Source organism: Anser brachyrhynchus, assembly GCF_964034855.1.
Source record: "Anser brachyrhynchus genome assembly, chromosome: 7".
NCBI lineage: Eukaryota > Metazoa > Chordata > Aves > Anseriformes > Anatidae > Anser > Anser brachyrhynchus.
Window position 1 is genome coordinate 2,902,599 of NC_137701.1, and position 25,615 is coordinate 2,928,213.

At 44.2% G+C, this 25,615-nt stretch overlaps 1 protein-coding gene across 17 annotated transcripts in view; it reads left to right on the forward strand.

The window, feature by feature from the left end:
- Positions 1–25,615, forward strand: part of ANKRD44 (ankyrin repeat domain 44) — a 154,007-nt gene that overhangs the window by 21,543 nt on the left and 106,849 nt on the right. For 13 of the 17 annotated variants that reach the window (XR_013953649.1, XM_080599904.1, XM_080599911.1 and 10 more), the window contains one exon: positions 8,312–8,462. The exons of the other annotated variants lie outside the window; for them this stretch is intronic. Coding sequence is in view for 11 of the 13 variants with exons in the window: in XM_080599904.1 (XP_080456030.1) it covers positions 8,361–8,462 (102 nt within the window). In the remaining 2 variants the exon portion in view is untranslated. Of the gene's footprint in view, positions 1–8,311; positions 8,463–25,615 lie in introns of those variants that run through there. 17 annotated transcript variants of the gene reach the window in all.

Below are 25,615 nucleotides of genomic sequence, written 5' to 3' on the forward strand. Positions count from 1 at the left end.
TATATATATATTCAGGTCTAAGAGTTATTTCTGTGTTGCTCCACACCCAGTTTATTGGTTGCACCTTTTTCATTTTGATAAACATCTGTGTTTTATAATATGTAAGGATGCAGCTATATGTGATAAAAGCCTTTGTGTGTAAACTGGAGTTCATAATGAGCAGAAAATGAGTGTTTCAACAAATGGGTGGCCAGAGACTTTCAGGTGGAAGCTTCACTGACACATCTCGAGCTTGGCTCTGTGGACAAGATGATGGGGCATGAAAAAACCTTGCTGTGCTCCCTCAGGGGTTGGCTGAGGAAAGTTTCTTTCTTTTGCTCTTTGTTTGTGGCTGTGTTTTGTATTGCCATTTCCTTCTCCTTGCAAGTCTCCTTTCCCTTTACCAAAACTGTCTGAGGGTATCACTTGTTTTTCTGAATTTTGTGACTGCTTTTCAAACAGCTGTTGTTGCCTGGATCTGCCCCTGAGCAGCCGTGGCTGGGGTGTTTCCCACCACTGGTCTCCCTGCTTGCACTTCTCACACAGCTTGTTCTTAATTGCTCGCGTTTGCATCAAGTAGCTTAGTTTCTTGAGAATCATTTCTGCGTTTGCCACGTGCAGACTTTTCAAGAGAAAGCCTATTAGCTGAAGTCCTGCTGAATGTGCTTTTAATCTTCAGGGTTTCCACCGATGATTTTGGACGGCAAATACACACACAATTGCTTCTGTCAGCACTCTGCTGAGAGGGTAAAATCTCTTAAAGTATTTCTCAAGGTAAACTCCTGTGAGTTAGCTTTTGGAAAAATACTGTGGAGGAATCTAAATTTCTGTGGCTTCTCTGTCTTGTTTCCACGTGTGCCTTACCAGCGCAAGCGCACCTCACGGGACTGTGGCCCTGTGTGAACCTGAGGGCTGTCTCTGTAGCTACCTCCCGCTGTCAGCTCGAAGCTGGCCGGGTTGCTCTGTGGTGAAGTAGTTACGTCCGATTCGGGATGCCAGTGCTCGGCCTGGCTCAATTTCAGGCCTGGCGCCGTGTCGGGGCAGCGGTGTGTGGAGCAGCCCCTGTCTGCTTGTCCTGGTGGCTGTTGGAGGCTGATGCAAGCTCTGCCCTGCCTGGGTGCTGCTTGTGGCCAGACGTGTTCACGTGGGAAATGCGTCGTTCTGTCTTTGGAAAGCACCGGGTATCTTTTCTGTGAACAAAAATATGAAGTTACATAAAGATGAAGTTGGTGTAGCTGCTTTTAAGAGATGCAGCGCTTGGTGCATTTATGCCTGAATTCAGTGGGACGCTCGCTGTAGATTTGAGACAGGCCTTGACCCAGTGCACCTGGGGGTCCAAATTTCCTGTCACTTCAGTTTCACCAGTTCAGGCCCCATGTGTAGAAAACAACGATAATTTTTAGGCTACCTTTTCAAGCGTGTGTAAGGGTAATGAAGCCCAGCTAAATGGTGTGTGCACCGAGGCTGCTATTAGCTGCAAAACCTCATCCTGTCTCCAGGTATTTTGCCTGTTGTCCTTGGTTGCTGAGAGCAATGCAGTGTGACTGGAACTGAAAGGACCATTTCTCTCCCTTTCCCAAATGCTTTCCTGTCCTTGACAGTTCTCACTGACCATGAGGATCCTTTTTATTATGGTCACAGAGAAACAGCATTAAACAGATGTTTAAAATGATTTTAAACAGATGTCAGAAATCATAAAAATCGCCTGGGCAGAGGCTGGACTTGATCCGAACACACTTAAAAGCAAAATGAGTACAACAGTAACAAATAATCTCCTAACAAAGCTGATTACATTTCCAAATGTGTGTGTTTTAAAATAAAAAGCTTTGGAAAATTCCTGGCCTTGCTTAGAGGTGTGGGCAGGGTGGGTGCTGCTGCCTCACAGGTGGCCGTGGAGCTCTGACACGTTTCGTGTCTGGCCCTCTTCAGACAGGGGGAAAGAAACTTCGAGTCCCCAAAGAGAGGAAGGTGCAGAGCTGGAAAGGAAGCTGCTTGCTTTTTTTGGTCATGGCTTATGAACTATCATTTTCAGATGGCTTCGTAGCTTGTTTTGAGGTAAATTTTTATCAGGAGGATCCTGGAGTCATGCACTGTGCTCACGTCTATTGTATACTTTTCTGTAGAGGAGAAACCCTCCAGAAGTGTGGTAAAGCTGTGAGGATTTTGTGATGCTTACACTGAGACGCCTGGGCTGCTTTGAGGGTGTGTATATATGTGCCTGCCACGTGAAAATGTTAGTTGTGCCCGAGTTGTGGATGGTGCCCAGCAGAATCTGTCCTCGCACGCACCTGAGGCACGGTGCCTGCGGTGTGGCTGAGGTGATCACGATCCTGGCTTGAGGCTGGGCCGATGATTTTGGCGCCCAAGCTGGAGCCAACTGCTGGCACTGGGTAGGGTCTCCAGCCACTGCTGTTGCTCACAGCCTGGTGCTGGGGGCAAACCACAGGCAGCCAGCAAAGAAAATGGTCATGTAGCTGCATGTGGGGTTTCTGGGAGCCTGTGTACCCCGGGGCCTGCCTGTTGGTTGCTGGAGTGGCCAGAGGCGTGGGGAGGGTTGTTGAGAACAGCACATCTCGGACTGTTCCTTTGAAAAACCAGCCCTTTGGTCTTTAAGAGCTGCTGTTTAGGCTGTCTGCAGGCTTGGGCAGATATCGTACACAGTAAGTCAGCATATTGTGTGTTTTTTTTTTTAACCTTTTTATCGCTTTTTAATCCCCGTTGACTAGAACTTTTTTCTTTTCTCTGATACTAATACTGGTTTTAGTGTCATCAGGTGCCTACAGGAGCCAGGTATTATAGGTATAGGCCTATATTAGGCCAGCATTTAAAGGTACGTTTTGACAACATTGACCATATAATAGGATTTTTATTCCTCCTCTTCCACTTGAACCCACTGCTTCACATACTGCTGCGTGTGTACATGTATGTTGCAAAATGTATGGGTGAGCTAAACTTACTAGCAGAACATGATTTTTGTCATACCTCCGTATTTTAACCATTTTGTTTAGATGCTTTAAGAGCTAGAAAAGTTGCATTTTCAGGTGTTGCAATTTTTAAACTATTTTTTTTTCAAAAGTACGTATATGACTTTAGTCACTTTTTTGTTAGCTGCAAAGCCTGGACTAAACAGTTCCCACAGCTGGTGGCTGTGGCTTCAGCCTTGTTTTAATTGCTGCACTAGGAACGTGTAGCAGCATGATCCTGGAGCCCTTCAGCCTGGTGATGGGTGGAAATCAAAGCATTACAAAATTACATTTAAAATAAGGGAAATTATTTTGCAGTTTTATCTGAGGGTTTGAGGTCATTATTGAAGTTTGCAAGGAGTTGGTCAACAAATTACAGCATTTAGTTGTGGCTAGGTAATTGTGACATTCTGAAAAAGTGCGTGCTTTTTGATGACAGACATTTGCGTATGTGTTGCTTTTGGGGGAAGAAAGAGTTTTCCCAGGCTGCAGATGTACAGCCAAAAATGGAGGGTGCTTAATGTGTTTTTGCCTTGAGATGCTAAATCTCCTAGCCTAACGTAAGCTTGTCTGGTCGATGTTTGTACTTTGTGTTATGAGTTGTTTTTATGTACGGACATGCATTTTTGTGCTTGAATTATTTGTAATAGCTTGCTTTTGAATTTTAAAGGAGTGCTTGGGGAGAATGCCCTTGCAAAGCTCCTGCTTCTTCCCTGCAGCTGCATGCTACTGCATCTTTATGAGGAAGTAAGTAAAACCATAGTGGCTGACTTCTGCACGGTCTTGACAGATGTACCTGATTGGATCTATTTGCTGAGCTGAGGCTTTAGCTTTTTTTTTTTTTTTTTCCATAAAGAAGTTGGGTTTCTCAAGAAAAAAAACTTTTACTATTGAATGATGTACATGTAGGATTGCTCCAAGGCCACATCTTGATATCTAATGATGCAACATCTGCAAATGATCACTAGCACTAGCGATGAATAATTTGGTGTTTAAACATTGCTATTTCTATTCTGGCATATTTTGTGATCTCAACATGACATTTTTTGTCCCTCCCCTTGTGTTGCAGGCTTTACAATTTTAGAGACTTGTTGCTTGATCTTTTGTCCGTGCAAAGACTTTGAGCAAAATAATCCTGTGGTGCCTCTTGAATTGCATACCTGTGTCTGATGTCTCTATAAACAAAGTATTAGTAGCAGTAGAGAGCTTGTAACTTGAAGAAGTTAAAAGGTAGAAATCAAGTATTGCTAACCTCATGAGCTATTTTTTCTTGTTTGGACAAGGTATAAACTAAAGAGCAGTTGCTCTGTTAGACACGTAAATATTACAGAATCCTGTCTGGGAAAGGAAACTTCTATGAATGTCAGTCAGCTTTTGTATACGTTTCTTCATTAATAATGTAGGCAATACCGTTCTGATGGAGAACCTGGCCCATTTCATCGTAACATCGTTCTAACGCAACGGGCTCCTTGCCTGTCTGAGGTGAAAGGGCTGCAGGTTGCCTTCTGACATCTCTTCTTCAGACCAAGTTCTGCTTTTGGCTGCGTTGACTCCTGACTGACTTTGCAGGAGTGTGGGGAAGCTGCTTCGCTCTTACAGCAACATGCTGGTAGCAGCACCTGCATTGCTGTCCTTCTGTGTATAAAGTTCATTTTTCCTGTACTTATAATAGGTGGGCAACGTGTCCTTTTCACCAGTGTTTTCATTTTCCCCTTCCTAACTCCGTGCGCTCGTGCCAGTAGCAAAAGGTGGGATTTAGAGGCTGGAAGCCTGTGATATTATCCAGTAAAACACTGGTTTGCTCAGTTTGTTCTTTAGTTGCTTAACATGCCATGGGTAAAAAACGAGAGAACAAAGGCCTGAAATACCCCATATTGTCTTTGTGCTTCCAGCTGCTTTAATGTGCTTGCCAATGTGACATGCAGCATTTATCTCCAATTTAAAATCAAGAGAGGGACTTATTTAGTCATTGACTCCAGGAAAGTTTCCAAAAAGCTCTACCAGCCACGTGAGTGCAGTGTGCCAGAGCCTGCGAGCATCCCTCCTGCCTGAGAGGAGTGTGCTTAGGTGAACGGTCCAGCTGCCTCCCGCTTGGTGGGAATCATGCCCAGCATGAGGAAATGTCTTTGTTTTAATGTAAACGAGCCCTGATCCTTTAGGGAAGTGTGTAATCCCGCTCCTCTGTTAGGGGTCGTGGCCCTGTTTGTGGTGGTGCTTTATGCGGATGGAGCCTGTGGCTCACTGTGCCCTCGGCTGAAGGCAGGTGTGAGGTGGTGCGAAGCTGCCCTGCCAAGATGGCTTTGGAGTTGCGGGTCGGGAACAGGGAGGCTGCAGCCAAGACCCCAAGGAAGGCGTGGAGGAGACGGGTGACATACCCAGGTGGGACAGAGAGCACGGTCAGGAGGAGGTCGTCATCCCAATTTGCAGCACGGGGCTGGGTGCGGAGAGATTCCGTGAGCAAGTTCAGTCTGAGAGCACAGTGGGTGACAGAACAAGAACCAAATCCTGATTTACTTCTTTCTGTGGCTGAATCACAGCGGTGCCCTTCCTCCCTGCACATTGTTTTAGTGCTGTTTATGCTGCGTGGGCTGATGCCAGTATTAGGATGTTGCAAGATGAGAAATGAACGGTGACACGCAGTTTCATAGCACACTGTTAGTGAACATTTTGTTTAGATATTGGTTCTATAATGTGTGAAATAGGCATTGGTGCTGCTTAAGAGAAAGTGCTCTGTTAGGAAATGGTTTCTAGGTCACCTGGTAGGTTAAGGTTTATTCTGGCTGATTGCAGTGGGTGGCTGCCTTGGGTTGCTAATCCTGTGTCATAGGCTTAGCATTGTATCTGGCCGTGCAAATGGTAAAAATGAGATCAGCCTGTTGTGTATTAGCACCACTTCTGTAGACTAAATGTCCTAATAATCCAGGGCTGTGTGATGCTTGGCCACAGCATGGACATAAAGCTGGGTGGGTTCAGAGAAATGGAGATAGCCTTCCAAATTCAAGCAAGGAAAACTTGCTGTAAGTGGATGAGGTGGTGCTCTTGGGTGCGTTCACACAAGGTCCACTTCATGTCAGGCTGAAACTGGGCAGTTTCCTTACTAAGTTTTGCTTATTATTTGTCAATATTTACATACATATAATCTACCTTCTAAGCAGAAGAGGGTGCTCCTTTTAGAAGTGTTTTTGTGAAGACCAGTGAACTTGTGCCTCACCCCTGCTACCCAGAGGAGTAATATTTCTTCTCTAAAATGGAGCAAATTGGGCTGAACAGATTTGTCCTCCTCCACAGAGGACTGTTAGCTGGGGTAGCTGGTTGCAGCGTGCCTTGCTGCTACCCCCTTCCAACAGGCCTGTGCACAGGCTTTATGTTAATCGGGGATCACATTTATGATCTTCTGGTTCTAGTTCCTGGTAATGTTTGTGCATCTTTAATGGGTTCTTATGACTATATTGTGCCCTCTGAGGCAGGTGTGTGGTTTACCAGAGAGCTGCCTGGAAATGGAGACAAGAATGACAGCAAATCGAGAAGAAGCACATGATCTTCAGCACTTCGGGTTCCCACAGTGCCAGCTGAAGAACTCTGCAGACGACTGTCTGAAAACCCTTGTGTGACTCCTTACAGATGACTCCATGGAGACGTGTGGTCTCCAGCACTTTGAAAAAAGGGTCTTTAAAGACCTGTAGGCTTGCAGACAGCTGTCTGAAGAATCCCTCAGTTGATTCTGTAGGGACAAAAATTTAAAGGAAGTGGACAACCAGGCATAATTCAGTGTGTTAACCTTTGCTTCTGTATTTCTGCCTCCATAAAGCTCTAGCATGGAGCAGGCTTTTGCCAAGTGCCTCTTCACAGCTGCCTGCGCAGTACCTGGCAAAGGGTGCTCCAAGGCTTTGACCCACAGAAGTGACAAAACCGCCTCATGTGCTGCCTGGCTTTGTGAGCTTATTGAGCTGTCCAGTCTGCTGGGCTGAATTGCACTGCTGCTCGCTGGGATATTGGAGCATCAAAAACAAGCACTGTGTAAATAACCGTGCTACAGCTATGTGGGTGCAGTCCCAGGAATAGCATTGCATTTGAGAAGTGATTCTTTGGTTCCTGACTCTCCCTCTCTTGGTGTAGTTTGTTTGCTTTCAAACAGTAGAGAAAACAGTCCAGATATTTTGGTTTCACTGATAAAGCAGTTCTCTCTGCAAAAGGATAAGCAGTTGGCTTAGAGGAAAGCCTGGTTGCTTGAGCCTTCCTGCATTCATTCCCACATGCTGTATTCCCCTTAGAGCTGTGCTGATCCCTGTGGTTCATAGCATGACGAGTGACATCAACACAAAAGCCATGTTTCTGTTGCGTCCACCTTAAACTAATTAAAAAAACAGTCAGACCTTGTTTGTGTAGCTCATACCCCATCTTTTTGAAACAGATGTGGTTGAAGAAAGGTTTGCATTACCGACAAGACCTTAGAAATATAAATAGAAAAAATGTTATTTCCGCAGGTATGTAAACAGAAGGGCTTTCCTCGGTTGGGGATGTATCCCCAACCTTGCATCCCCTTGCAGCTGTGGTGTGGGTGCCCCCTCTGCTTTCCCCACCCTACTTGCATGGCAGAGCCGGGCTCAGGACGCTGTTTCTGGTTTCTCCTGCCCTTAGGACTAGGGGAGCATATTCCAGAGTTGGGATGTTTTTCTTTCACCCCAGGGATTCGCTTTGTTATGCTGCAAGCCCTTTCTGTGCACAGAGGCTAACCCTGGAGGTAAGGATCCACAAGGGACAAAGGGGTTCAAGTGTCTTTTTGATCTTCCCTGCTACCCCCAGGCCAAGTTCGATCAGTTGTTGTGAGCTGATCACAGTTGTGCTTGGAAATTTACTGAAACAGCTGCCCCAAAATAACTGTTCTGGGTAGATATTTTGGTGTGGGTGCTCATAGTCTTGCATGAAAGCATCTTTTGCAAGTCAGTCTTAATGCACTGTGGAAGTGGAATAACTACTGGCTAATTATTCTAGAACAGCTCTTTTGGTAAACATCTGAGCGCAGAAAAGCCCTGCTACAAAGAGCAATGAACCACCCATCCCACACGGGTCCAAGAGAGGAGGTTCTTCCCAAGGTATTAAAGTAGTTTAGTTCGTTCATGGGTGTTTAGAAATGAACATACCAGTGGTAAGTTTTATGGTGCATGACTTAAAATATTTCATATTCATTAGCAAACAAGTACCAATTAATTTTACATTATGATGCTTAAGGAGTAGACGGCAAGGAATGGTATTTAGCTGCGGCTGTTTGGCAATTAAGACCTTGTATATAATAACAGACTCAATAAATTCTTGATGTGAGAGCGCCCCATTAATCAACACAGAGTTAATTAACTGTGTTGCTTACACAGGAAGTGCTGCACAGAGCTGTCTGCTTCTCTGGAGTGCTACAGGCTGAAAATGTTTGGTTTGTCTGAGACCCAGCGTGTTCCCACAGGCTTTCCCTCAGAGCCGATGCTGAAGGAGCAGCATCTCCCCTGCGGGACCGGGCTCCTCACACAGGTCGGTTCCATCATGGCACTGGCGCGTTGGCAGCCTCGAGCTGTGCCGCTGCCTTGTGGGGCTTTCCGCCACTTTCACCGAGAAGCTGGGGGCGAGCCCTCGGAGGATTGCTGAGTATTGGAGATATAAAGGCGGGTTGCGGCAGAGATTTTGGTCAGATCAATCCCTTATGACTGCCTGGGAATCTAGGAATCAATGCGGTAATTAGACATCATGCCCATCTGCTTTCACATAGACATCATACAGGCTTTCTGTTTTCTTGTATTTTTTTTTAATAGTTTGAAAGATAGCCCCTAAAGGGGAAAATGAAAGAGATTCAGCACATCTTCAGAGAGAAAAGCATTCCATCTCCACACCACTCACCCTCCATGCTCCAAATAAATCTTGTGATTTCCCTGAATACCTGATGCTTGGAAGTGTGAAATTGGATTTGCATTTCTGAGTGACACTAACCATCATTTTATTGGTTTATTATTGGCTAAAATTGGGGATTATCTTATGCTGCTTTCTGCCTTGCTGTGGCTGAACATGTACTGCCTATCAATGCCTACTTTTAAAATAAATGTTTTATTAAAAACATTTTAGAGCGTAGGAGACTTCAGAGATTTTGTCTGCTCTCTGAGGTTTTATGTGAGGATTGCTTGCTTTGGGTAGCAAAGTGTTTTACCTGCCTCCGCCATCTACCGAGACAAATGGTTTCCCCATACCCACCCTCATTTATCAAGTGTAACGGGATGTCCTTAACACTCTCTGATGGTGAACTAATTGTGGGGTCTGGGAGCGGGGAAGGGGAGGAGAAGGGAGATCCTGCAGGATCTCAAGATGATGATTCAGCTAAGCTCCATTCCCCAAAAGCCAACTCCTCTGCCTCAACCATACGGCTTCTGCACTTGGTGCAGAGAGAGGCAATGCTTCATAAATGATGGAAAAACAACTTTTTTTTGTTCTTTCTTCCAAATTTGGGAAACAGCACTCAGCTGGCACCTCCTGCCATTAACCCCAGCGTGTACCTGGCGGCTGCAGGCTGATACTCCCACTTCCCACTGCCCCTCCTGCCCGCCTTGAGCTGGCCACTCGCCTGGCTCCGGTGCCTCCCGACACCACTCGCAGACTTTTCCCTGTTCCTTTTTGCCTTAAAACACCCCATATCTCATCTCTTCTCTCTCTCTTTTAAAGCAAAATGGAAAGGATTTTATAGGTGTATTAGATATAAGTTGAAAACGATGACAAATGGTATTATAGGTCTGCTACGTGATGTGGAAGGTGTGCAAATGGATGCATGCAGTCAGAAAAGAATGAAAAAATAGCCATAGCAGTGTGAAATTTTAGAAAATATTATTTTGAGTCTGTGAATGATGGGGAAAATACAGGACTGGAGACAGACAAACTTTATGTCTTTTTATAAGGGGGAAGTAAGGAGCCAGAGAGTTAGTCAATTTGATCCCAACATTGTGAAGTATACAAAGCAAATTGTTGAACAGCAGATTTATAAGCATCTAGAGGATGTTAAGGTAATTAAAAAAAAAAACAACAGAACCACAAAAAAAGCATGGAAACAAATGGTCATCATAATGAAGGACCTGTATCTTTATTTTTTCCTCTTGCAAAGGTTCAGAGTGACTGGAAGACTGGCATTATTTCAGATTTTGAAGCTACAATATCATTTGCTATAGTTGACTGGTGTTTTAAAGCCATACGTACAGGGGGCTGCATCCTGGTCCCCCAAATTTCAGTGACGTTTGAACTTCCCTGCATTCAATAGCGTCTAGCCTTTTTGATAGTGGAGGAGGAGTTGAGAGCGTGATGTTGGGAAGTCATAACATTTCTTGTTCACATTTGTTTCTGGGACAGTGGAAGTAAGGATTTCTGAGGAGTGAAGTCTCTGCTGCTGATTTTCTGCTCTGTGCAGGGAAATGGGACCTTGTGCGCTCTTTTTTGAAACTTTATGTTGCATTCACGACACCAGCAGTAACAACCCTGTGAAGGCCCTGGACTTCTGCTAACCTCAAGGGGAATAATGAGGAACAGCAACTGCTTGGCTTGTTCCTCATGCAAGTGTGGTGAGAGGCTGGCACCTGGGTGATTTTCCTGCCCTTTTTAATACAGGAAGCTGATGCAAGGATCCTCTTTCTCTTCACCAGTTGCTTTCTATGGCTGTTTTCTTTGCAGACCCTCAGAGCATGTTCTGCTTTCTACCAGCAATACAGCCTTCTGCTCAAGCTCTGACATAGCTGTGGCAAAGTTAGTGCTATATGAAGATGCTTTTGGCATGAGTAGAAATTACAGGATTTTGTTGCCAAGGCAGGCAATTCCAGTTTCGGCATGCAATGGGGCAAAAATCCTTTGTCTAGTTTAATGAAAGCTGTAAAACTGAGGAGAAAATAAATATGCTCTAGCAGTATCCTTGTAAATATGTAAGGAATGTAACAGTGTCTGACTCTACCCAGCGTTACAAGGTAGCAGGGGCTTTAAGATACTGACTCCTCTATTCAGAAGCATTTTTAATCCTTACATGGTACACTCCAGTTCCTTTCTTGCATGCCAGTACAGATATTTCCAGCATGTTACAAAGACAGATGAATGAATGGAAGGGGGAGAGATAAACTGATGTTTTCTGATTAGAAGTTTTATTTTTAACAGCTAGAAAAGCTGTCTATTTAGAACATTTTGGTTGTATTGATGAAGCAGAGGGATGAGCGAGTGCAAATCTTAATGTTAGGAGGGTGACACAATTCTTGCTTGAAGAAGGCTTTTTTTGCTTCTAGATGCACGGGTTAACATCTTAATATTTTTTAAATATTTGTAATTTTGAATAGTTTATTCTTCCGGCTGCAACAGGACACACCAGAGTTTCTGCTACTTGTATAGATTTTAAAAGTTTGTTATATTTGGCATCTTTTTACTTTTATAATAAATTCCAGCAGAAAGGAATAGTGATTTAAGAGAGTTAAGAGCAGATAAAATCGATACAGCAGATGTGTGAGTACATTTAACTGTTTCTCACGATTACAGAGCACACACTCTTAATTGCTTGAAGGGAAAATGAATTATGTCCTATCTTAAAAGCAAGTGGACAAAGTAGATGAGGATTTTGCAAGAGTAACAGCAGGGAACGTGGTTTCCGCATACCTTCAATACCTGGGACAGGTTTTTTTGTGGTAGGCAAAGCCTTTGTGATAAGGCTGGTGTTCTCTGTGGCTGGTGCCAGTTCTTTCTTTGAAGTCCATGCTCTGAAGCCACGTTGTAAACCTTACTTTTACTATAGCAAGGTGTCTGGGTCTGGCAGCTCTATGGGTGTGTTCCTGAAAACACCTGAGCTGGCTGATCGCTGGTTTATTCCAGTCATTTCTGAACAGAGATGCTGCAGTTTCTTGTTCCAACCCAGGGCAACCTCTCAGGGACCAAAGCGGAGAGCAGAAATGATGCACTGCTGTGCTGCCCAGCATGCACCACTCAGAGCTATTGTGTGTCTGCTTCCAAAGCTTGCATCTTTCACAAAAACGTAGCGCCCTCTTTCCCACCTCAGCCTGGCTCCAAGCAGTTATTAAATTCTGCCTCTTGATCCCACGTGACATCGCGCTCCCAGAATTCTCCCAGAATAGCTGAGACCCTTTGGCTGCCTCTGGTTTTCTCTTCCTGAACTCTGTCACGCCTCCTCTTAAGCCACCCAAAGTCTGTCTCTGAAATTGTCTGATAATTATTTTCATCTGTTCATTCTTTTTGAAATGTTGTTCTGCTTTCTTCTTGTCTTTTGAAATTATTGTATGCTGCTCATTCTGCCAGCTGTGATACTGCTTGAGTTGCTCTGTCGGCAAGTCTGCTGCCTTGCAGGGTTTGTGCAAAGAGGAGCCCAGTGCAGGTGGCCTGTGGATGAGCTGCTGCGACCACAGGGAACAGCTTGATAGGGTGTCCTGGAAGCTAGCATCTGGTGGGAGGCCTGGCGAGGCAAACCCAGGTATTTCTTGTTAACTAAAGAATGCTCTGTGTGTGTGCGCACAGGTTTTACACAAAGCACCCTGTGAACAATGAAGCTTCGAGACAGTTTCCTGTGTTTCCTTGTTAAAAGTGTTTGCCACGAATTCCTCTTTGAATGCCACTCTCTGTCACAGGGCCCTAAAAGACTGTGCTTCGTATTTTCTATTTTGTCTGGTTTTGAATTATGTGGTATTAACATATGCGTGTGGAGAGCTCTGTCATGCTATTAGAAGGCACCTGCTTTAGTAGCTGTAGTTGGGTTTCTAAAAGATGTTTAATTTTTATTAAAAAGAATTTCTTTTGGTGTGTGGCTCCATGTAGCTTCCGCACACCCTAAAAAAGTAGATTAAAAGGAAAAAACAGCTTCAAAACAGCAATAAAACCACATCCTGACCTTAAAGGTAAGATGCATTGTTGAATGTTCAGGAATGCATTCAATACACAGGTGCAGAGTGCAGATACAAATGAAAAAACAACCCCTGAACACTGTAATGAAAAAAAAAGGACAATAATATTAAAAAAAATAAATTTAAGACAAATGTGCTTGTATAGTATTTACACTACTAAGAAATTATTTTTGATGTCATTCTTTATTCTACACATCTCTTGTGGGACTGTGTGTGGACTGTACATCAAAATACTTTTGGAAAGCTGAAGTAGTGATAGGCAAGCGGTTTTTGTTATGTCATGGTGGGGCTTTCTGTGAACAGTGCATTAAATACAGGGGATCTCTAAAAGAGGCTGCCGAAAACCATTCAGGTTTGTGCTGCTGGCCAAACCGCTGGCTGCCAAAGGGGCGCCCAGAACTGAATGATGCTTTGGCACCACCAAGGAAGTAAAGTGAAGTTTCTTGTACCAAAATAAGGAAAGTCTGCTCTAACCTATGCTTACAAAGTCTTCCTTTTTGCATTTTTTATATAAATGAATACAGTCTCTAGCCACTTCTTTTTTAAGGCTCAGTGGAGAACGGATGTGGTGATACATCACAGTGTTACACCCAGTGACCCGCTGATTTCTCTTCTCCATACTTAGAGCGCCCTAGCAAGATGCCTTACAGCCGTGTAATTTCACCTTTTTGAGTCCCATCTGATTTATTTCTGGCACGTGTCTTCCCTCTCCTTTAAATCACAGCATGTTATGTCCAGTACTGTTAAGATTTGATTGGTTTTCCCCTGAAGACTTTGTGAAAAGGCAGGCAGTGTTGTAGCTGGTACAGTATCTCTTGCAACCTATGGGCACTTGTATGGAAAGCATCAGCCCGGTCGTGAACCCAACAGCCAGCAAAGAAAATGTGCCAAAGCGTACCTCGCGGAGCAGCGTGGTCCCTTGCCAGCAGCCTGTCTCCTCAGGCTGTGCCCCACAGGTGCTTCTCCAAATCTTGAAAACCAACCTAAACCAGCATCGGCACATGAACCCAACATTGTTTACAGGCATCTTTCTTTGAGTGGCAGCACCACGATAGTGCTCTGCCTTCTCTCACAACCAGGTAAATGAAGTGTTTCAGTGAACGTGGGAGCAAGTCTCCAATATATAAGTGTGTTATTACTCTCTACCAATGGAGATCAAGTTTGTGCTTAAAAAAAAAGAAAGGAAAATGTAGGGTAGGGTGGAGGGTGATACCAGTTTTGGTGCAGGTCACAGTCCCGGGAAGACCCGGACACTGGAGCACTGCTGGACTCTAAATTACTCCTCTGAGTAATTAGCGCCTTAATGTGTGCTGGTCTGGTGCTGACTGGGATTTCTGAGATGCCAGGCATGCAGAGGCTCCTTTGTTTGCAGAAACAAAAGGTAGGGAGTATTGATCTCCATTCATTGCCGCTTTCCTTTCAGGTGTGAAGGTGTCAGGGCAGGATGGAGCTGCTGGGGCCGCATGGGGCCATCTGTTCACCGGGTCCTGTGCGAACTGCATGCGTGCGTGCTGCTGCTCCGCGGGATGTTTGTGCACCATGCACAGGCTCAGACTAGCATGAGAAATGCATTTGTCTTCTGCTGGCAGAGACAGCAGCCCTGCAGCACTGACATGAAATACGTTTGTTTGTTTGCGGGATAAATAGAAATCTCTCTTCTGCAATCGTTAACCAGTTTCTTTGAACGTCACTTAGTTCTTGCAATTAGCCTTTCATAGAATACCCAGTGCGAAACCTTTCTGGCATTTTTCCCCCCAAACACAGCTTTCTGGGTTTACCTCAGTGTTCAATAACAATAATAAGTATTATTGCCATTCAGGAGTTACCTTTTTAGATGTGTGGCCATAAAAGCTTGGCTCCACCAAAATGTATGGCTGTGTGGCCGTTCCCATGAGCGGCTGTAGCATTTCCCCCTTGGGTGCTCGAGAGATGTTTGTGTCTGCGTTTCTTTCGTGTACATTGGCAGGAGCTGCACAGTTTACGGAGCACGCGATGGAGTTATTGGGGAATAATTGGCACTGATGCTCTAAGAGTTACTGGGTTATATGCAGGTTTTTGGAAGGTAATTTGTTATTTTCAGCCTTTCTCCTTATATTTAGAGGTTAAAATGTTGCAGTTATTGAAATGATACATAAATGAGTTAGGAAGAAAGTGGTTTGGTAGCGTGTGGTGCCTGCACGCTGGTTGTCTGCACCGTGGCTCTAACCAAAGTGTCACTGTGCCAAATGGCTCCTGCAGGGTCAGGGCACTGGCATTTTCGCCTGCCAGGAGGGGAAAAGAAGGCCTGAACGCTATCTCCCTGTTGTGGCTCAGTCTGTCTGAGTTGTGGCTGCTGAAGCAGCCTGCAACCCGAGTATGTGTTGCTGGAGGGGATGGAATGGAAAATGGAGGGGGTGTATCAGATGGCTTAGAAATTCTCTCTGACATCTCTTGCATTAAAGTGATGAATTTGGGTGCATTCATTATCCTCCTGGGGACGTGATGCATTGGATGATGGAGCGCTCGGGAGGACATGAGGAAAGGCTGTTATTTTGGTAAATGTTGTGTGAAATACAAGTTTAATGGTGTTGTTGTTATTTCTCTTCTAATTGTTTTCTGGGATGGCAGCATTGTTAGTTTGAGTAATTATTTTTGTAGTTCCTTGGTTTGGTATTACTTGCTTTCTGTCCTAACAGCTTTTATGGTGTTTTCAGCTGTTAAACAGTTGCCTTTTTGCACCTAGCCATGTGCATAACCATCTGGACCTGTTACTTTTTAACCCCTGTGAATAATTTAATTCTGGTATCAGTATATTTGTCAGTGGTCACAAATAAATGCCAGTCATTCCTGAGGTTAAAGAAGACAGAAGCAGAACTGACTCATACTGCCCTTTCTCTTCTGTGCACCTGGTTAAGTGCTGGGGATTGTTCCTTTTTGTGTATGATGATAAGCTTTAGTTTAGTTTGTTGTTAATGTGACCAAGTTGAGATATCTCTTCCTCCCTATCAGGTTTGTAACTTCAAGAACCTGCTTTGATTATTTGAGGATGAATTTATTTGCGTCTTAACACTGTAAGAAAGGGAAGAACGTGACACCAAGTAGTTATTTGTTAACTGTATTAGTTTATACGCTAAATAGTTTTTACTGAATTTTTAGCTAGTGAAAACGTAATTTCTGGATGTCTCATTGCTCGTGATATTAACTGCAAATTTAAATGAATCTCTGTTGTCTTCTATTACATGTAAAATGTATATCAATTTTCTGCAGTTAGCAGCAGCAAAATTCCATGATAGCAGTATTCTGCATTGTGACAGACAATTTTATGTGCATATTTTTTTCTGCCATCATTTCTAGTGTCCAAGACCCATTGGTCCATGAAATCAGATCTGCGTGGCTATTCCTGGTGTACTAGCATTACCTCATTTGCTGTGACAAACTTTGGTAATGCAATATGCTGGAGGTTTGTGGTTGCCTTTGTGCAGCTTGGAGTGACCTAAGTTAGGTGGTAACTTGCCACACTGCTTGGCTTTCTGGCCTGGATGTACAAAGCAACTCTCCTGATGAGCTGACAGTTGCCTGTTTGTCCAGGTGGGCAGGTACAGGCTAACACAGACCTAGAGAAGGCAGAGCAGCGGTGCACTGCAAGGAAGCAGGCTGAATCACAAATCTACCTTGTGGCCTTGCAGCTTCCTTTTTGTATAGGCGAATAAAGACATCACGATCGAGGTAAATGAGTTTGTGGTTTGGGTAGCTGACTTGGGCTTCCTAGATTCCTGTGTGTACCAGCTGTGGTGAAGGCGATGCCAGGTGAAGGTGGGGAGCAGAAATGCATGGGAAGAAGGGTCTAGTTCTTGAAGTGTTCTCTGATGTCAGCCCCTTTTGCAGGTCACATCGGCCAGTCTCCGCTTCCCTTTTTGTGACAGCAGCAGGCATGAAGCTACTGTATGGGAGCATGTCTGGGAGCTAAGTTTTGGCTTGGAAACTGCCATGTGTGAGAAAATGGTGATGAAAATGAGTCCCAGGGTCAGCAGATACAACGGAACACTAGGTGGGCACATCTTCGCAGCCCTCTGGCAATAATGGGCTTGGGGGATATTTTGGAACATCCCAAAGCTTTTGGTGTTTGGTGTTTTAGGCCCATCTCTGTAACTCATCACTTGCTTGGAGTTACAACTCTGCTGAAAACTCGTGGGGCCTTTAGAGAAGTGCAACTATTTTGTTTTCTTCCCTTAAGCTAGAGGACACACCTCCTGTGCTTAATTACTAAGTATATAGTCACCTTTTAAAATACAAGCAGGTTGCTTTTTAAAAGAAAACAAATGATCAGGTCTTAAACATGCAACTAACTGTATTTTAATCTCATGATATTCAGGTGATGTCAATGTGAGTGTATGCATGGGGAACATTTGCCGTGTGATGCTGATACCTTGTAGTGGAGAAAGAGAAGCTCAGGGTTCAGCAGGAACAGTGAAAATTCATGTTGATTTACCTCTGCATTACATAAATGATGAGCTGTATATTCAGAGAGTGCCAGCAAGGTAGTTTTGAAAGATACTGGAGGCAAAAGGCCTTCAGTGGGTTTATGTATTTACTGACCAAGAATAATTTCACCTTTAGTAGTACTATGTGCAAAAATAAAATATAGCATGTCAATATGAGTAACTGAGTTAATGCTTTAAAAATTAAAGAGTTTTGTGAGCAGCATGTGTACCTCCCTGAAATCCTGCCACACTGGGGGTAACATTTTTCCAAACAGGTCCAGTTTGGGAGGTACAGAAGTGTAACATTGTGTTGCTGGGAATGGAAAGCTTTTGAAGTTGTTTTCAACATGCATAGTTTAATATGACACTAAACCATATGTCAAAATACAGCTGGAGTGACACCAGAACAAGTACAACAGAAAATAGAACAGTAACAGAGGCTGGAAATCTACAGAGAACAACACAGTGAGCAAGTTCTCACATATCAAGTATATACAGAAGCTTAAGCTTGCCTTCTTTTGAAGGTTATATTGAATTTCTGAGTTGGAAGACAATAATACAGCATCTTAAATAAACTCTTATCTGATCTGTCTCTCTATCTTGTTGTTTCTGTGCATGTTGGTATAAGCTCTTTGTTTCTTCCCTAAACTGTTGCAATGGGAAGATTTTTTTAGCGTTCTCTACATCCTGGCGAAGGTGGGCATCTGACTTGGTGGAACGTGTTGGTCAGGAGTGGGTTGGGACCCTACTTCCCTAGCCAATGCATTCAATTCTTCCTTCCCTCCCTCTTTTTTTGGATAAATTTTAGTAGCTTTCTTTATGAAGGTGAGCAAACCACATGCACAGCAACCAGGACATCCCATCCCAAAGGTGAGGCAGCGTAGCAGCATTTCTGTTAAAATGCTGATCGCTGCTTCAGCAAGCTCACACTGAGACGCACTGAGCTCACACTGAGACTATCTCATATTTTAAAGTATGTTAGTCAGATGTAGATTAGTGCTGTCACTTCTTTTGCTGTGCATTATTAATAATGAAAGGACTGAATAATATGGTGTGGGCTAATGTGTGGCAGTAGAAGCAGTGGCCTGAATTTGACATGCAGTTGGTAAGTGAGATATACTCTGCTTTTTTTCCGTTATAGTTCTAGTTGAATTGAAAACCATTTTTACTGTTTCCTCTGTTTTCCTCTTCAGCCTGTCAGATGGGATTCTCAAATCAAGCTGCATGAGTTCAGGCTTTTTGTCTGGAAAATACCAATTCAGGAAAATTCATGAATGTCCTGAATTCAAGTGCTGAGCTCTTTTGTTGTGTCCTTATCTCTTCGCTCTTCTTAAGCGTTGTCAGATCACATCTTCTATCTAAGGAAATCCTGATGGCGTGACTCAGATTGCCAGGTAGAGTCTGTCCTTTGTCTTCTGGATGGAGAATGGAAGTCAGCCACTGAAGTTCATAACAAAAGTTTCAAATGTGTTCAGACCATGTGTTTTCTCTCATGAAACTTCTCAGCTCTCTCTTTTTCCTTGCTCAGAGGATTCTTATGATATGGGGTTTGAAAAACGGGTGATTACTTTCCTCCAGGCAGAGACAGCTCAGCAATAGGTGGCCTGAAGACTGAATCAGTGTTTTCCATGGGCAACCTGAGTTCGGTTTGGTTATTGAAGGTTTGCAAAGTGACGGGGTCTGTAAGCTCAGGTAAAATAAATTGGATGCTGTAAACATCCTACTTCCCCCCTTCCATGCCTTAAAGATGATATCATTCCCTTATGCAGCAAAATGTAGGATCGTTATAAACAGGAAACGTTATCAAAACAAATTAGCTGCACCCACCCTCCAAGCCTCAATTATATCCAAAGAACTTGCTTGAACAGAGTAGACTACACTTGTGCACAAGCGCAGAGCTCTGATTATATCACTGTATTAAGAAAAGGGGTTGTAATAGCATGAGAGAAAATCACAATTTTCACAAGAAAAACTGGAAGAGATCCAGATCTAAACTTGGCAGGGGTAGTTATATATAATTGAAGGTCTGGGAGGTCAATCTGTTCCATGCTACAGTTTAACTTAATTTATATAATTAAAGCTGCTTCCGTCTCCTTCCCCCCAAATAAATTTGGCAACTGCTGTTTTTTTTTTCAGTGTGGGGAACAATGAAAGTTACTGACTGTGACTAGGAATTGCCTGGTGAACTCTGCATAAGTGAGGGAGATACTATCCATAGAAGTCTCTTACCTGGATTCATTAGGGCTCATTAAATAACAATAATACTGCCCGATTATTATTTATAGTGAAACATGCTTGTGGGTGCATTTCCAGGAGAAACAGAGATAAAGTAAATGAGGGGAAAAAATAATCCCATCCAGTGGCTCTTTAAAAGATAAAATTCAGCTAAGTTGTAGGTACAAGTGTATTTTAATTTTTCCTGGCAGCCTGCATGCCTGCACGCTGCTCTTACCTGGGTGAGGGGTTCCTGCTGGCTCCATCAAGGGCTGGCCCTTCTGGCTCTTTGGGGGCCACGAGTTCAACTACAGTCACGGTGCCCAGCGAGTCCTCTTCTGTTTTGTGCCTGTGTGGGCTGCTCCCCCTCGCTGGGCAGAGCAAGCTCTTCTGCCCCCTGCCCATCGGGCTCACCGCAGCTGTGTGGCAGAAAGAAATGTCTCTTCCATATCTTTTTAAAGGTATTTTACTTTTGTTTCCCCCTGCCCTACCAGGTCAGAGTTGCTTCATGGAGCTTGTTGCGTCGCTGTTGGTGTGTGGTGGTGAGTGTGGCTGCCTGTGCTTGCACCGCTTTGCTATGCCGCTGGCCATGCTGGGGATGGTGCCCTTCTGGAAGCTGGGTGAGCCTTTCGGGCAGCGCTGAGTTGCCCAGAAGTTTGGACTGACTTGTTTTTCATCAGCCATTGCAAGTGGGGAAAAAGCAGATTTTTTTTCTCTGCTATCTATGAAGTCCAGTGCCTTCGCATCACACTCTTGACAGTGCTGCTGCAAGCCTTGAGTGTTCTGCAGGTGTCACTGATGGAGTTAGGGAAGGGCTGTGCTTGTGCACCAGAGAGAAGACAACCCAGTTGGAGCACGTTTGGTCATGTTCCAAGCGTAGCAGAAAGTCTTTCTTGGCCAAAACCAAGTGCAGCTACTACAAGCACATTGTTTTCAGTTTGGGAGCTGGGTGCTGTCCCAAGCAGGGTCCGGCACGTATGGGTGGAGGTGACGCGGCCGAAGAGGCGTCGAGTCATGATGAGAGGTGGAGGCCTGCTGCTGGCATCAAAGTTGCCTGGTTTATTTGGTTTGACACTGGTTGTTTGGTACTTGCTGTTGGTAAGCTGCCTGGGTGTTGTGGCTGGAAGCTCTGCTAGTTTGGGTTTTGAAGGATGAACAAGAAGTCTGTAGGTACACCAGTGTTTTGCTGCACTTCTGCATTTTTTTTTCCTCTTTGCTCAACCTTGTGCTAAAGAGGCTTCACGCATTACTTAAGGGAAAAGGCAGAGGAGTGGGGTTGATCTGGTGCAGGCAGTGGATGCAGAGGGGTAGCTGGTGGTGAACAAAGCGCTGGAGTGCCCGAGGCCATGCTGCAGGACGTAGCATGGCCCTCCTGCCCATGCTGCTCTCCTCAGCTGTAATTACAACAGGAGATGTCTCAGCAGAGGAAGTTGTTTGTAACCCCACTGCCACATGTCAGTGCTGTTCGGTTGGCCTTTGTTCATCCAGGCTGCTGCTGGGGATCCGGTGCAACAGGGAGCTCAGGAAGTCCCGGGGTCAAGTGCCCTGCAGAGCAGGCATCTGGCCAAACCAGGTGTTTTACATTTCTGTTGCTTCTTTTCAGAATGAGCAATGCTGACATGGTTATTAAAGATATTTTAAAGATATCAAAGGCAATTTAGCACCATTCCTCGTTCTGTCCTGTGTTATTACTTAGTCATCCCAACCTCTTAACTCTGTACATGCACAGACAAGACTTGACCTGTCATGGGAGTTCGACAGGTGCATAGGTGTTAAAAGCGCTGCCTCTTCAGTAATTTTCCTGATGTAGTGATCTGGCCTTTACCAATCGCCCTAGGTTTAAATGGCACAGGATATATATATATATATATGTATGTATATATATATATATTTAAAGAGCATTAGTTATGCTCCCATGCTTGTTTTAATAATAATCCTAAGAAGGGCCCTTGGGCTCCTGGGGGGGTAGGCTAGCAGTTGTTGTGTTTTGGTGGCCTCCCATGGTGCCTGGCTTCTGCAGTGCCTCAGGTCCTGTTCTAAGAAGTGAAAACCTTTGTGGGAAATGTGTGGAGAGGCAGTGGATTTTGCAAATGTTGGGACTTGCCTGCATCAGCCTAGGAGAGCCTGGTGCTGGGTGTCTGCAAAGGGACTGCTGGGCAAGAGCTTTTACTTCATAAAAGGGTGTGTAGAAATTGAGTCTGCTTTTACAGGAGGCATCCCAAAGGACCTGTCTGTGCCTCTTGCCCTGTAGGCAGCAAGAGCTCTGGTGCCAACCTGGCTGCTGGAGGCCAAGGAGGAAGCCTGGGCACCTTAAGCGCTGGCAGAGCTGCTCCTCTCTGCTGGTGGGACATCAGCACCAGCACTCTCTGACGTAGCCCTCACTGGTTTTTCTGTTCTGGTCGTGGTGCGTTGGGCCAGTGATGCAGTGAAACTAATAAACATTTTCCCCTTGAACGCTGTATACTATACTACATATGCTGTACTATACTATCCTTCCTGTGTTGTGATACAATAGTCACAGCCAATGATGGGATCCCTAAATCCTCTACTGGATGTTATGATATAGCAAAATCTAGCTGTTACTTTGGGTGCCTGTTGTATGCCTGTACTATGTTTACACAGAAAAGCATGTATATGATTGTATTTTACAACAAGGTGTTTATTAGGGAAAGTTGACTGGAGTTTTCTTTTTTCCAATGTAGTTGAAGTCTCAGAAGAATGCAGGTGGAGGTTTTTTCATATGCCCCAGTTGTTTGACTTGAATTGAGGCCTGAAATCCAGCTCTGAAAATCTTTTCCAAAATATTACTGCAGCATATATGATATATACATTTGTGCGTGTATAGTATATACACGTGTGTGTAAAATATTATAGGTTACTTACAAAGTTTTGTCTCCAAGATACAACAAATTTCTTGACCTAAGGAAGCACAGTGGAAAGATCCCAGTAATTACTGGCAATTTTCAAAACTGCCTCCGTCCAAGTTGAAAGAGAAGATGAATCGTCCACCCCAGCAGAAAGTTACAGGGTAAATGGTGCTTGGTGTAATTTCTTGGTGACTAAACTCATAATTGGCTCCATGTGGGCAGAGGATCTGTCTGTGGTGAGCTGAGACCTGCACAGCAGACACAGAAAATGTGTTGGAGGCAGTAGGTAGAACATGGCATTTGTACGGATGCTACATGCTCTGGTGTTTTAACCATTGCTCTTCAGAAGCCATGTCCAGTTTGGAGAAGGTTATTTTAATTTATTTTTTTCTCATTGTCTTACTGTGGATATTAAAGGTTACCATTGTTGCTGACAGATGGGTACAAAATCATTTCTTTCCTATATGAATTCAGTTGACAATGAACCCTAAGCAACATCCTGGAGCCTTGGGTAGTTTCAAATGCCTTCAAAATAGTTGGCCAAAGCTGAAATAGGACACCCAAACATAATAAATAAAACAACTCAAAATTTTGCAGTTAAACCTTAGTGATGATTGCCTGATATTATAATTCTTGAGGCTACTTTGTTGTTAATTACTACTTTGATACCATTTTACTTACGTATTTTAGGTTTAGATGCTGCCCTCCTATGCCACCCTTACAGCTATTTGGCTTAAATACAAGAAAATGACAACCAAGTCCTGCCCATTCCTGTTTAAATGCCAAACAATTCCATTAATGTCGTCATTGTTGTTGTGAGCTGTTATTTCAGGACTTATGTGAGCATTTATTCATATTATTAATTATATTAATCCTTTTTTAGTTACAAAAGGGAACAGGCCTGACTTACAGAAGAAAAGTTGACTTTGATATGCATGTTTACTTCCCTTTACCTCTGGAAAATTCAGGCCCTTAACTCGAGACTCAAAGATGTTTTCTGTCTGCGTCAGAAGCTCAGCACTCGCTTCAAGGCATACACGTAATTTATGGACTCGCATTGCCTAGTGAATTGTTAGGGCTCCTTGTCTGCTGTGTTGAATTGAATGCACACAGCAGTTCAAGTAGCTCCCCTAATTTTTTTCCATCACAAACAAGGTTTCTTGCTGCAAACAAAACCTGAGCTCTCACCTCTCTTCATCCCTTTCTTTCCTCTTTTCCCACCTCTGCATCAGGCATGATTCTTGTTTCTATTTAAAGCCCTGGTGAGTGGGGAAAAAAAAACACAAGGGTATGTAAGCAGCCATTATAGCAGCAATGGCATTATTCTTTTATCAGGTAAAACTTCCTTGTCTTCACTGTCTCAGTGGAGGTGCCACGCTGTCCCCGGGGCATGGTGTCGATTCTCCGTGGCTCCTCCTACACTCTGATGGCAGCTGGAGGCCGGAGCTGGCTGCAGCAAAAACGCTAAGCTGTTATCCAGCCTCTCTTCCGTACGTTAATGAAAACCAGTTCAACTGGCGAGGTATTAGATACATAATTCATTTTATAAATAATTCCATCTTCAGCTTAGCAGGCAAGTGCTTATTAGCTAAAAACATTGCCAGAGCCTCAGGGAGCAATCTGAGCGAGCAGATTTTAAGGTGCTGGATGAAGCCCTGTTCCCAGTGATGGGCCGAATGAAGCTGCCTGAGGACTGGTGAGGTGAAGGAAGAGGGCTGTAGGGACGTGCTGGTTTCAGTAAGCCAGGAAAGAAACCCTGAGCCCCAGACCTTGTGCCAACAGGCTGGTTGTGAATGCCTTCTGGTCTCAGCTTTGCTCTCCTGTGTTTTTGGACTATGGGTAACTGAAACACAGACCACCACCTTGGGATCCCGATGTGGTGGGACCTCAGCAGACCTGCCAGCCTGTTGCTGCTTATGACCTGGCACTGCTTCTCATGCTGGAGGTGTTCATGGGGGCAGCGCTGAATGTGAACGCATGCATATACTTCCATCAGCCACGGTGAAAGGGGGAGGAAGTGGGTTAAAAAACAGCCCAGCAGTATGTTTGCAATGCCTAATTCAAAACATCTATTATGTTAGATAACAGTCCCTTACTTGCAGGGGAATTGCATGCCATCTCTTCTCACGGTGATGTCTTGGTGAATTGCGGAATTATTTTTGGCCACTGCCACACAGTGGAAAACAGTCTCATAGTTCAGCTCTTCATAGTCCTCTTGGTGACATGCAATTGTCCTTCGGGTCCTCAGTTTCCCTCCGTGTAGAAGGGATGGAGTAAGTGTGGTAGATGGTGTGTGGACAGTGTTCAGAACAGAAACTGGTGGAAACTTTCCATAGCGTTATGGTGGTTTTACCGTGCTAGGCAGCTGAACACCACAACTGCTCTCTGACTCCCCCTCCTTAGAAGAGGAGGGGAAGAAGTAAAGGAAAGAACAACTCATGGGTTGAGATAAGGATAATTTAATTAAAGGGAAAAAAAAATTATTAAGGAAAGATTATTATTAATTAAACAATTTAACTAAAGGGAAAAAAGGGGAAAGGGGAAAAGGGAGGGGGAAAGGGAAAAAAAAAACAACAAAAAAAACAAAACAAGGAAAGGCTATGTGGAAGTGCAGAGGAAAGAAATTACTGTCTACTTCCCACAAATGAGCGATGCTTGACCACGTCCTTGAAGCAGGGCCTCAATGCACGTAGCTGGTGTTCGGGAGGACAGACGTTTTCACGAGAGCCCACCCCTCCCCTCTTCTTCCTTTTCCCACCTTTTATTGCTGAGTGTGACATCATATGGTATGGAATATCCCTTTGGTTGGTTTAGGTCAGCTGCCCTGGGGATGTTTCTTTTTCACCTTTTTGCCCACCCCCTAGGAGGTTTAGAGAGAGTCCTGATACTGTGCCAGCACTGCTCAGCTGCAGACACAACACTGGTGTGATACCACTGCTGTTCTAGCTACAAGTGCAGAGCACAGCACTGTATGGGCTGCTGTAGAGAAAGTTAACATCCCAGCGTGACCCAGTACAAGTGTGAGGTTTTGTTATGGAAAAGCTTAAGCTTCGTGAAGAATTTTAATGAGCATGGTTATACAGTGACACATTATTTGTTATTAGATTGTGACTTTTCCATTTTGCTAGAACACATTACAAAGCTGGTTTAAACATTTCATTTGAAATTGCTGCTGGGATGTAAAGCTTGTAAGTGTGTTGGGGCAAGGGGAAAGACCAAAGTACCACCCT